Source organism: Zophobas morio, unplaced genomic scaffold (genome assembly GCF_036711695.1).
Source record: "Zophobas morio isolate AGI-343-1 ecotype UQ-CSIRO unplaced genomic scaffold, CSIRO_AGI_Zmor_V1 ptg000016l, whole genome shotgun sequence".
Classification (NCBI taxonomy): domain Eukaryota; kingdom Metazoa; phylum Arthropoda; class Insecta; order Coleoptera; family Tenebrionidae; genus Zophobas; species Zophobas morio.
In genome coordinates this window covers 1,457,632-1,470,909 of record NW_026972121.1, presented here as the reverse complement: position 1 = coordinate 1,470,909, position 13,278 = coordinate 1,457,632, and the positions used below count along the sequence as shown (strand labels likewise).

Sequence of the window (13,278 nt, the reverse complement as noted above, 5' to 3'; positions counted from 1 at the left end):
TTGGGAAAACCATTTTCGAACAGTTTTATTCGCTTTGTGTGAATTATCGTTTTTTTTTCACAATTTTGGAGAATCAAGTAATGAAATCAACGCCTAGGTGTCGTCAATAACAACAATCAAAAAAACAAAATTTATTACGGGAAGTTATTTGCTGGTGTTAATTCTCTGCCATTGTTTCGAGCGATACAGAGGCTGAAGTGATTACCCCTCATTATATTTAGCAGGCTATTTAAGCAAGAGCAATTAACTATCATTTCATTTCTTTCCAAAATGCATCCAATATGGTTCGTGTTTCTCGTCTCCTTTACAATTATCGCGGTAAGTTAATACTTTACTTAGAAAAGAGTATGTTGAAGACATACTTAAGTCCCTAACGTGCTTTATTTTTAGCCCCCCACGGAGGGCTCAATTTGGCCCTACGCAGGAAACATGGATCCGTCTCCACTGTCCACAGAAGTCCAGTATGACCCCTCGTTTGCCATGCAGGCAAACGACATGAATACTGATATGCTTTCCACAGAATACACTGACGTGGAGACGGATTCGTTCGCTACGTCGGCGTACCGTCAGCCAAGGATCATCACCGGGATATTCAGCGCTGGTGGCATCGTGGTGCTGATGCTCCTTGAAAGAGTCTTCTATTGGTTCAAGACCTTACTTGGGTTCCCGATACGTGTAATCAAGGCCATCCTCTCAGCACCTTTTAGAATTATATACACCATCTTCAATTTTCCGTTGTTCCTTCTGAACTTACCCGTCACAATAGTAACAAAAATAATGCAAACAATCCGGTTTATTTTGTCTCCTATTACAAGAACACTAAGGCTTGTCGCGAAAATTACTAGATTTTTGTTGGGTTATCCAGTTAAGGTGTTCAACACAGAGTACATATTTTGGAGCCTATATGGGTTTTAAGAAAAAAGTTTTGTGACAATAAAGTAGAAGTAAAATTGTGTGTTTGCTTACTCTACCATATGTACGAAGTGCAGTAAGTATCAAAAACAAGTACGATATAATAAATAATTTGCTCGAATTCTGACACCCTAATTGAATTCAGCTACATTTTTTTGTATGAAAAAAATAATAAATGAGCAAAAATCTGATATCATTTAGTCACGTTAAATTTCTTGCGCGAGACGTAGCCGAGAAATGAACAATATAATTTCTTTGTGAACCAATTGAAAAAAAAAAAAAAACAATATGAATGAAATTAAAAATTGGAAATAAATGAAAATATAAAAAAAAAGTTTCCCCCAAAGATTTAAAATATACATAAACTGATTGTTGCAAATTACATATTACCCTAAGAAAATAGAGGGCGGGTGGGTAGGGCTATTGCTTGCTTATAAAAAATTCTGTAGGAAAAACTTAAACTTGGCCCCGCCCACCCACCCGTTCTCTCATTTTTTTCTTCACAAATAAGAAATAAATATTATAGCAAATAAGTTACAATTAACGCTTCAGCAGCCCACGTTCTATTAGTTCCCATTCTCACTTTACAAAAGAAACAGTAATTCACCACGCCCACCCACCCCCGCCTCCATTTCAGTGATTTTGTCTATTCCGAATGAAAGATGGATCTCAGTTGAAGAGAGATAAAATCATTAGAATGGGAGTGTGTGGCGGGCTAGTATCTGCTAAGATAAGATTGATTTTGGTAAATATTACATCTTCTAAGAAAAAACGGGTGGGTGGGTGGGGCTCCCGCTTGCTCATAAAACTATAAAAAAGCTAAATTTAGCCCCGCCCACCTTCTTTCTCCACTTCACGACGTCATCAACATGGACAATTCTAGTCACAGCATAAAAGAAAAGTAGTCACAGCGTTCTACCAATGCAAAAAAAAAGGAAAGACTACTTTTTTTGTACTGTAGTCTGTAGGGGTCATGAAACGTCGAGAAAACATAAAAGTTCGCACATTATCTTTACGTACCTACAAGAATAAAGCAGCTTTTTTCCCTAAATTCCTAATAATAATACACAATAATACATCAGTTACTGATGTTAAATTTCTTGCGCGAGTCGTAGCCGAGTTTAATTGAAAAAAGGCAATAATAATGACTTTAAAAAATATTTTAAAAGAAAAGTTAGTTTTCTCCAAAGTTTTAAAATGTATTATAAATGAATGAAAAAAAGCGATTCAAGAGTGGGATAAGAAGAATGAAAAAAAAAAAAACCGAATATTTTATATCGAAACATTGGGAAACGGAAATATCAAAAATCGAGAAATCCAAAAAGATCGAGGAGTAGAAAACTTGAAAATTTTAAAGTTAAAAAAATCTGTATATCGAAAAAATTGAAAAATCGAAAAGTCGAAAAATTGAATATTCGTAATATGTATTGAAAAATCGCAAAATTAAAACATGGTAAAATTAAAAATGGAGAAATTGAAAAAGTAAAAAATCGAGAAATTGAAAAGTCGAAAAATCGAACAATGGAAATATTGAAAAATCCCAAAAATTTGGAAAAATTGAGAAATCGCAAATTCGAATAATCTGAATACATATTGAAAAATCTCAAAACTGACATATCGAAAAATCGAAAAATGAAAGAAAAACTTAAAAATCCCAGAACTAAAACATTTGCATAATCGAGTAATCGAAAAAATGTAAATGACAAATCGAAAAGTCGAAAACCGAAGTCGAAAAATCTAAAAAACGAAAAATCTAAAACTTGAAAATCGAAAAATTGAAGAATCGAAAAGTCTGAAAACCGAAACCTTGAAAAGTCGAAATATTGAATATTTAGAAGCGTCAAAAATTGAAAAATCGACAACTTAAGAAATCGAGAAACCCAAAATTTGAAGAACCGAGAAATTGAAAACTCCCAACACTGAAATACAAAAAAATTGAAAATCGGAAAACCCAGAAATCGAAAATCCAGAAATTTATAAAGTGCAAAAATTGAAAAATCGGAAAATTGACGAATCGAGAAACTGTAAAATCAAGGTTTTTGTAGCTTTTGGATTTTTAAGTTTCCCAATTTTTAATTTTTCGATTTTTCAATTTTTCGTTTCATCAATTTCCAATTTTTAGATGTTTTAGTTTTCATTTTATACTTTTTCGTTTTTTCATACTTGATTTTTCAATTTTACAAGTTGAAAAATCGAAAAATTAAACAATCGAAATATGAAAAGTCGCAAAATTAAACTAACGAAGACAATAGACAGCGCGTGGGCGGGGTTAGTACCTGCTAAAATAAGATCGATTTTAATAAATGACATAAGAAAGAAAATAGAGGGAGGGTGGGCGGGGTTAGTATCTGCAAGATAAGACTGAGTTTAACAAATGAAGTATCCTCTAAGGAATTTAATTAAATTATTATAAGAAAAGACACTAGAAGCACTTTCAAATTCTTTTCAAACAGGAATACCTACTACCTCAAAATTTTAAATTAAAAAAAAAAAAAAATCGGAGTCCCAAAATTAACTCAAAAACAGGTCAAGTCAGAATTTTCCAAAAATAGAACACCAAAGTGCTTCAACATTGTTTTAAATAATTTACAAAAAAATTGGTCGAAAGGTGTTCCGACAGAGCTTCCCTCACACCTAAAGTACAATAAACATATTCAGCATTTTCGAGTTGAATTTTTTCTTTACACAATTGCAGTGTAATATTACAATAAAATAACAGTATTGTATTCCCAAAATTTACTGGGAAAAAAATTAATTGACACATTCATTAATTTTTTTTTTTGGGTCACCTGTATAAGCAAATCTAAAAAAAATTAATGCACTAATAAATCACAAGTAAAAACTCATCATCTTTTGCACATTTCGGGTAGGAATTTAACTCGTTACTATGGAAATTTGCAATTTACCACTTTTAAATTTTGGTTCTAATTTTCAATTTCGGATTTTTCGGTTTTTCAAAATTTCGGTTCGAATAAATTTGTTCTTTTAGTTAAAAAATCGAAAAACGACAAATCGTGAAAAGGAAAAATTTTCACTTGAGAACTTTGAAAATTAAAAATCAAAAAATTCCAAAATTGTAAAGTTAAAACTTGAAAAATCAAAAGACTGCAATTGAAAACTGCAAAATTGTCAAACAAATTATCAAATGAAATATTTAAAAGTTCAAAAATCTAAAAACTAAAAAGATTTTTTTTTTCAATTTTTTGGTATTTCAGTTTTTGATTTTCCGATTATACAGTTGTACAATTTTCCGATTTTTTCATTTATCCGATTTTTTAATTTGTTATTTTTTTTATTTCTACCAAGTACTGCCCCACCCACGCAGCTTTATTTTCTACCAAAATCAGTCTTATCTTTGCAAGTACTAGCCAACAAATATTGATTTTTGGATTTCTGGACTATAATATTTCGAAGTCCGGAGTTGAAGCTTTAAATCTCAAAACTTAGATGGTATCGTATCAGGATGTTGATAAAACAGAATTATACCATGAAAACTAAAATTGGCAGTTTTTTCTGAAATAAAAATGGAACTTCAGAATTTTCAAATTCAATTTTTAAAGGTCAACGCCACACTTTTTAAATAGCAAAATTTTACCGTTTTAAAATTTTCAGCTACTTATATCGTAGATACTTCTAGAGCTTCGATTTTAAAATTTCTCTCTGAGTTTCAGTAAAACGAAATAAAATTATGTAAAGAAATTGACGTGTTTTTCCTGTGAAAAGTAGTAGAAAGTCAAAATTAACTTCAAGGCTTTGACTTTTTAAATCGGAAGGTTTGCAACATTGTTTTAAAATTTTGATTTTTAAAATTTCGAAGATATATTTTTAGATATTTAAGAAAAAACTGTCAAATACGAAGCCCTAACATTTTAAACAATGAAATTTTGACATAAATCGCAAATCCTTAGTTTTAAAATTTTACTGTTCTTTACATTAAAAGGAAGCGATTTTGCCAACAATTAGAAATCACACTTTTTTCTAAAACAAACGTAAAAGCTTTAAAATGAACTGCAAAACTTTGACTTTTCAGGTACTAAACTTTGGAAACATCTGATAGTTTTAACCTTCGAGATCTCAAATATCGATTTTTGGATTTCTAGCCTAAATTATTTCGATTTTCTACTTTTTAAGTAGTAAAGTCTGGTAATTACTAAGATATTGTTTTGACTTTCGATGTCTCAAATGTCGTTTTCGGAGTTGAAGCTTTAAATCTCAAAACTTCCATTTAATCGTATCAGATTCTTGGTGATAAAACATAATTATACCCTATACCACGAATATCTAGAACTGACAGTTTTTGACAAATAAAATCGGAGATTCAGAATTTTCAAATTCGATTTTTGGACATTTTTTTAAAAATCAAAACTTTACTATTTTAAAATCTTCAAGTGTGATGAACTTCTTATATTTTCAGTAAAACGAAATAAAATTAAAAACAAAATTGACGCTTTTTTCTCGTGACTAGTCAAAAGGTCAAAATTAGGTTCAAGGCTTTGACTTTTTAAATCGTGAAGCTGGCGGTATAATTTTAATTAAAGTTTTGACTATTGACATTTCGAAGATCGATTTTTAGACGTTTGAGATATAATTGTCAAAGCGTAAGCTCTAAATTTTGAAATAATAAAAATATGACATAAATCGTGAGGTCCTCATTTTAAAATTTTACCGTTGTTTACATTAAAACGAAGCAAATTTTGCCAAAAATTGGAACTCTTTTTCAAACAAAAGTAGAAGCTTTAAAATGAATGACAAAACTTTGACTTTTTAAATACTAAAGTTTGGAAATTAGTCCGATAGTTTTAATTTTCGAGATCGCAAGTATCTCAAGTATCGGTTTTTGAATTTCTAGACTTGTAGGAATATTTCGAATTTTGGAGTTGAACTTTGAAAATCTCAAAACTCCAATATTTTCGTATCAGAATTTTGACTTTAAAACTACGATAAAACCACTTATACCACGAAGATCTTGAATTTACAGTTTTTGCTGAAATTAAAATGGAGCTTCAGAATTTTCATATTCAATTTTTGAAGGTCGACAATACAGTTTTTAAAATATTGAAGCTTTACCTACTACTTTAAAATTTCCAACTATAATGTATATATTTATGAAGTACCTATAGCATAACCTCTATAATCCGAACCCACGATTATCCGAACAGAAGCTATTTGAAGTCGATATCTCTTTAATCCGCAGAGTGGGTTATCTGCCAAAATTACTCTTATTTTAAAAAGTACTAGACCCGCCCACCCGTATTTTTTTAGAGGATGTCATTTGTAAAATTCAGTTTCATACTTGCCAAGATAAGACTGATTTTGGCAGATGACCTATTCTTTATTTTCTTAGAACAGTAGGTCATTGACCAAAATGAGTCTTATTTTGGCAAATACTAGTTAAGTTAAGTAGTTAAAATCAGTTTTATCTTAACGAATACTAGGCCCGCCCACCCGCCCCCTATTTTCCCAGAGGATATGTCATTTGCCAAAATCAGTCTTATCTGAGCAAGTGCTAGCCCCGCCCACCCGCTCTTTATTTTCTCAGAGGGTAGTACTTGCTAAGACAAGTCTTGTTTTGACAAATGACATATCCACTGAGAAAATACGAGCGGGTGGGCGGAGCTAGCTAGCACTTGCTCAGATAAGACTGATTTTGGCAAACGCCATATTCTCTGACAAAATAGGGGGCGGGTGGGCGGGGCTAGTACTTTCTAAGATAAGACTGATTTTGCACCCATTAAACTTGTAAAAACTGGTTAAATTTAAAAGGTGTTAAATTACATATTTCCATAGTAACGAGTTAAATTCCTAAATCTGATTGGATATTTATTTTTTAACAACTCAGTCATTAGTTTTTCTGAGACACCCTGTACAAGCAAAATAAAAAATATTAATTATATATTAAAAATAAATAGAGTCATCATATTTTGCACATTTAAGATAGGATTTATTCGGCAATATTTTGAGGTGATGTCATCAATTTTTTAAGAGGGATGAGCAAATACATTTTGATTAAAATATATCATTAGATCAACGGCGCTGTACTTTCGGAGATTATCTGTCTAATAAAAATCCGGGACGGCAGACAGACGGACGGACAGACAGACAGACAGACGGAAACGGGAGACCTATTTCTTCATCCTCTAAGGGTCATGAAAGGTCGAGAAAATGCAAAAGTAGGCAGCTTACGCTCGGGAAGTAAAACAATTGATGTAGTTTCCGGAAAAACCGAAGGTGATGTACTGCCACAGAGACATTATCGACAAACAGGCAACTAGAACACCCGGTATATAAAAATAATATACCAAATGGCACTCAAACACCACTAAAACGCTCGTAGAAGTCTGAAAATCCCACCAAATCGCCTTTCGTCATACCATTCAAGATGACTGTGCACTTGCCGTAATCAGCAGCTAGGCAATTGTAAATGGGTCGAGACGGTAATCAATTTAGACAATTTCTAATTTTGTGAATAATACAACGAGGGCTGTAAAACATTAACCGCAGACAACCTATATAAACTAAAATAATGAACGCATCAAGTTATTGCCGTACAAAATGCACATTACGGTGTTGTTGTTTTTCGCTTGCATCGCCTTAACCTTAGGGGTGAGTACACTGAGTGATAATCATAGTCGCGACTACGGGGCAACTTTTCCAGATTCCTGCGTTTGACTTGGAGGAAAAAGATGACACTCCACTACCAGGTGAGCATTTGTCGTTTTGTTGGGATTAACGATAGTTTCGTTTTTCAGTTAAACACCGCCAGACTAGATCCATAGTGGCGATATTGTCGTTTTTCCCACTCATGATTCTCGGCTTCGTCGTCGTTCGGATTGTCGTTTTTGTGGTCCGTCTACCGTTCATACTATTATTGAAGCTCGTGCATTTACCGGGCACAATAATCTGGACCATAACACACCCGCTGGAAGCCTTTAAGGAGCTCCTGCTGGTCAGAATCCTGTTGTTGCCAATAAGAATTGTACGCTTCGTTGCCCGCCTTATATTTTCCCCCGCCCGAACAATAATATCCATAATACAGTGTGCATTGCGTTCTTAAATTGTTTATATTTCATTTCTGTCAATTCAATAAAGTGTCGATATTACGCCTGCGTTTGCTTACCCACGACGTCCCCCTTCAGGACCTGCATCGCTCCCGCCAAGTTCTTCGGGTTCGTGGAGCAGCTGTCGAAGGCGACGTTGAGCGTCGCCGTCACGTGAGACGTGAAGCACTCCAGATACTTGACCAAGAGCGTCTCGCAAGCGTCCTGGCACTCCACCTCCTTGGAGAAGATCCTCCCGATCAACAACCTCTGGAAGCGCGACAGGAGTTTCAAGCTCGGCGACGGCACGTTTTTCTGCAGCGCCGCCTTGCCGAACTCCCGGAGGTACGTCTGCGTCTGAGCGCTGCCGTTCCGGATGAGCTGCTTGATGAGGTAGAGCAGCGGGATGGTGATGTGGGTCGTGGACTGCTCGAAAGTCTCGTCGGAGTCGGTCAGCTCGGAAATGTCGAGACCTAGGGCCTCGTTGAGGGCGGTCTCGAGCCCGCCGTCCGCCATGAGGCTCCACACGAGCAGGTCGGTCATGAAGCGGTGGCCGGACTTGCACATCTTCGCCTCGGAGTCGCTGTTGAGGAGGAGGGAGCTGAGGATGCGAGCGCGCCCGTTGGCGGTAGGAAGGAGGACCGACCAGCCGGCTTGGAGGGCGTTTTGGGCCGCTAATTGCACGGAGGGGAGGATGTCGGAGGCGCTGGCGAGGCACACGACTTGGGTCTTTAAACTCCCGAGGAGCTTGCTGGTTGGGGAGATCCCGAGGGATTTTGTGTCGAGATTGTTGCTGATGATGCTATGAAGCTGCAAAAAAATCATTGTTAAGATTACTTTCCTAGTAAATTTTTATTAATAAAAGTATAGGCTAAGGATTGTTGTTTGGATGCAGGTGGGTTTGACCCCACACCCTCCGTCCCAATTGTCTAGTTTTATAAATACGATAAGAATTAATTACTTTGGGTGGATAAATGCGGATTTGGATATATTTGATTTTTTATATTTGGAGAACGTTATCGGGGTTTCGGATGGGTGATAAAGCCAACTCTGATTATTTTGGTGCGTTGCACGCTAAAACATGCTGCACAAAATGGGTTACTTGCCCTTTCTTATTGTGATGGGGCTAAATTGTGTGTTTTGTGACGAAACAACAACAGAATCAACAGAAACGACACCATACCCAGATTATGTAAGTGAAAATTATATGCTAAAAAGTGACTTAAGTACAACGCAAATTGATGTACTTAATTGGCACAATTAAATTAAATGCAGTATCCAAATCCACCAACTGCTTATTGTACACCGCTGTATTATCATTAAGTCATTACAAGTATTACAACCTACTTACTCTTATTTAAATGTGCGCAACATTAATTTAAACACTCTGTACAATACAATACAATAATATTAATATAATACAATAGAATATTACAACTTGTCAACATAAACTATTTAAATGTTTCGAAAAAGTATGCTTATAAGATTTCATTATGCAAATTTTATTTTTTATGATTTGGTTATGTAAATAGTTTTGAGGTTAGAAAATCTTTTTTCTCTGCTCCTCTACTAAGAAAAAACTTTGCACCGTCATTCACTTCATTTAAAAAATGTTGGTGAAAAAACGCAAGAGCGAAAACGCAAAAATAAATTTTTGACATTTGAGTACAAAAAAGTGACAAGTGAGTCCGAAAAAGTAATTTTGACATTTGAGTATAAAAAAGTGACACTTCATGGACCTGACTGGAAGCGTAAAACGACTAGATTTGTGTGTTTTTTTAAGACTCCTTATATTCTTAGCACTCCTGATTTTTATTAATACTCAAGTAAGAATTTTTTAATCGAGTCCGTCGACCGACTCTTACTTTTGTTTTGAAAGCTTTTTTTCCTTAAATCTCGGCGTTCTCGGCAGAATTGAATCACTTTAATCCTATTTCAAAAGTTTGGGATATTTTCGACAAAATGCAAATTTGGAACGATTCTTAAAATATTAAAATTGTCTGTAAATTCGATAAAATGCACACACCATTGAGAGCCAATGAAATTTTTATTGGTTGTGCGTTTTTCAATAAAAATAGGCAAAAAGGTAAAACTAACCCCACCCACCTCCGCTTTTGGATGTCATTGGTTTTTTTGATTAGATGAAGACTGAATTTTCCTATGTCAAATGGCGAACTAGACTTACAAAAATTCAAAGTGGCCCCGCCCACCCACCCAGTTTTTGGTCACTCGCTTTATTGGACGAAAAGTGCATTTTACATTGAATAACAGTGGAATCTAGTATCCTAGGCAAAAAGCTAAAACTAACTCCACCCACCTCCGCTTTTGAATTTCATTACCTTATCTGGTTGGATGGAAATCGAATTTTATTTTGTCGAGCGGCCTAATCTACTTCTAAAAATTCAAAGTGGCCCCTCCCACCCACCCGGTTTTCCTTCTGTTCACTCATTCTATTGGACAAAACAGGAATTTTAAAGTGACAAACAACGAAATCTGGACATGTTCATTGGTTTTTTCATTAGATGAAGACTGAATTTTACTACGTCAAGTGGCGAATCAGGCTTAAGAAATTCAAAGTGGCCCCGCCCACCCAACCTCTAAGAAAAGAGAGGGTGGGCCAGTACCTGCTAAGATAAGACTGATTTTGGAAACCCTATGAGAAATCTAAAAATCCAAAAGTCGAATAGTTTTAAAAATCGAATAACCGAAAGACCTAAAATTTAAAATTCAGAAATTAAAATAACGAAAAATTGGAGAATCGATCGAAAAGTTGAAAAACCGAGAAATCGAAACATTGGGGAACGTAAATATCAAAAATCGTGAAATCCAAAAATCGAGAAATCCAAAAATCGAGGAGTAGAAAAATTGAAAATTTTAAAGTTAAAAAATCTGTATATCGAAAAAATTGAGAAATCGAAAAATTGAAAAATTGAATATTCCTAATATGTATTGAAAAATCGCAAAATTAAAACATGGTAAAATTAAAAATGGAGAAATTGAAAAAGTAAAAAATCGAGAAATTGAAAAGTCGAAAAATCGAACAATAGAAATATTGAAAAATCCCAAAAATTTGGAAAAATTGAGAAATCGAAAATTCGAATAATCTGAATACGTATTGAAAAATCTCAAAACTGACATATCGAAAAATTGAAAAATGAAAGAAAAATTTTAAAATACTAGAACTAAAACATTTGGATAATCGAGTAATCGGAAAAATGTAATTGACAAATCGAAAAGTCGAAAACCGAAGTCGAAAAATCTAAAACTTGAAAATCGAAAAATTGAAGAATCGAAAAGTCTAAAAATCCAAACCTTGAAAGGTCGAGACATTGAATATTTAGAAACGTCAAAAATTGAAAAATCGGAAACTTAAGAAATCGAGAAATCGAAAATTTGAAGAAGCGAGAAATTGAAAACTCCCAACACTGAAATACCAAAAAATTGAAAGTCGGAAAACCCAGAAATCGAAAATCCAGAAATTTTTAAAGTGCAAAAATTGAAAAATCGGAAAATTTGCGAATCGAAAAACTGTAAAATCAAGGTTTTTGTAGTTCTTCGATTTTGAAGTTTCCCAATTTTTAATTTTTGGTTTCATCAATTTTTCAACTTTTTGATTTCCAATTTTTAGATGTTTTAGTTTTCATTTTATACTTTTTCGTTTTTTCGTACTTGATTTTTCAATTTTGCAATTTTGCAATGCTTCCATTTTTTATTCGAAGTTGAAAAATCGAAAAATTAAACAATCGAAATATTGAAAAGTCCCAAAATTAAACTAAGGAAGACAATATAGAGGGCGTGGGCGGGGTTAGTACTTGCTAAAATAAGATCGATTTTGGTAAATGGCGTAAGAAAGAAAATAGAAGGAGGGTGGGTGGGGTTAGTATCTGCTAAGATAAGACTGATTTTGGCAAATGGAAATATCTTCTAAGAAAAGAGAGGGTGGGTGGGCGGGGCTAGTACCTGCTAAGATAAGACTGATTTTGGCAAACCCTCTGAGAAATCTAAAAATCAAAAAGTGGAATAGTTTTAAAAATCGAATAACCGAAAAACCTAAAATTTAAAATCCAAAAATTAAAATAACGAAAAATTGGAGAATTGATCGAGAAGTTGAAAAACCGAGAAATCGAAACATTGGGAAACGGAAATATCAAAAATCTAGAAATCCAAAAATCGAGGAGTAGAAAAATTGAAAATTTTAAAGTTAAAAAAATATGTATATCGAAAAAATTGAGAAATCGAAAAGTGGAAAAATTGAATATTGGTAATATGTACTGAAAAATCGCAAAATTAAAACATGGTAAAATTAAAAATGGAGAAATTGAAAAAGTAAAAAATCGAGAAATTGAAAAGTCGAAAAATTGAACAATGGAAATATTGAAAAATCCCAAAAATTTGGAAAAATTGAGAAATTGAAAATTCGAATAATCTGAATACATATTGAAAAATTTCAAAACTGACACATCGAAAAATTGAAAAATGAAAGAAAAATTTAAAAATCCTAGAAGTAAAACATTTGAATAATCGAGTAATCGGAAAAATGTAAATGACCAATCGAAAAGTCGAACACCGAAGTCGAAAAATCTAAAACTTGAAAATCGAAAAATTGAAGAATCGAAAAGTCTAAAAATCGAAACCTTGAAAAGTCGAAACATTGAATATTTAGAAACGTCAAAAACTGAAAAATCGAAAACTTAAGAAATCGAGAAATCGAAAATTTGAAGAACCGAGAAATTGAAAACTCCCAACACTGAAATACCAAAAAATTGAAAATCGGAAATCCCAGAAATCCAAAAACCAGCATTTATAAAGTGCAAAAATTGAAAAATCGGAAAATTGACGAATCAAGAAACTGTAAAATCAAGGTTTTTGTAGTTTTTCGATTTTTAAGTTTCCCAATTTTTAATTTTTCGATTTTTCAATTTTTCGTTTCATTAATTTTTCAACTTCTTGATTTACATTTTTTAGATGTTTTAGTTTTCATTTTATACTTTTTCGTTTTTTCATACTTGATTTTTCAATTCTACAATTTTGCAATGCTTCCATTTTTTATTCGAAGTTGAAAAATCGAAAAATTAAACAATCAAAATATTGAAAAGTCCCAAAATTAAACTAACGAAGACAATAGAGAGCGCGTGGGCGGGGTTAGTACCTGCTAAATTAAGATTGATTTTGGTAAATGACATAAGAAAGAAAATAGAGGAAGGGTGGGCGGGGTTAGTATCTGCTAAGATAAGACTGATTTTGGCAACTGAGATCCCTCTGAGGAATCTAAAAATCGAAAAGTCGAATAGTTTTAAAAATCGAATAACCGAAAAACCTAAAATTTAAA

The 13,278-nt window shown here is 33.5% G+C and overlaps 2 protein-coding genes across 2 annotated transcripts in view; one reads left to right on the top strand and one right to left on the bottom strand.

Moving 5' to 3' along the window:
* The window catches only part of LOC135129508 (E3 ubiquitin-protein ligase HERC2), a 105,377-nt gene that overhangs the window by 56,210 nt on the left and 35,889 nt on the right, over nt 1-13,278 (bottom strand). The window contains 1 exon segment of the mRNA XM_064056673.1: nt 8,030-8,759. Coding sequence (XP_063912743.1) covers nt 8,030-8,759 — 730 coding nt within the window.
* LOC135129511 (uncharacterized) lies at nt 275-932 on the top strand. The gene is made up of 2 exons (XM_064056676.1): nt 275-318; nt 391-932. The coding sequence occupies exon 2, from the start codon at nt 430-432 to the stop codon at nt 913-915; it is 486 nt and encodes a 161-aa protein (XP_063912746.1). The 5' UTR covers nt 275-318; nt 391-429; the 3' UTR covers nt 916-932.

Bases quoted from the DNA above. Each gene is read 5' to 3' on its own strand.
- LOC135129511 (XM_064056676.1), top strand. From the start codon at position 430: ATGGATCCGTCTCCACTGTCCACAGAAGTCCAGTATGACCCCTCGTTT.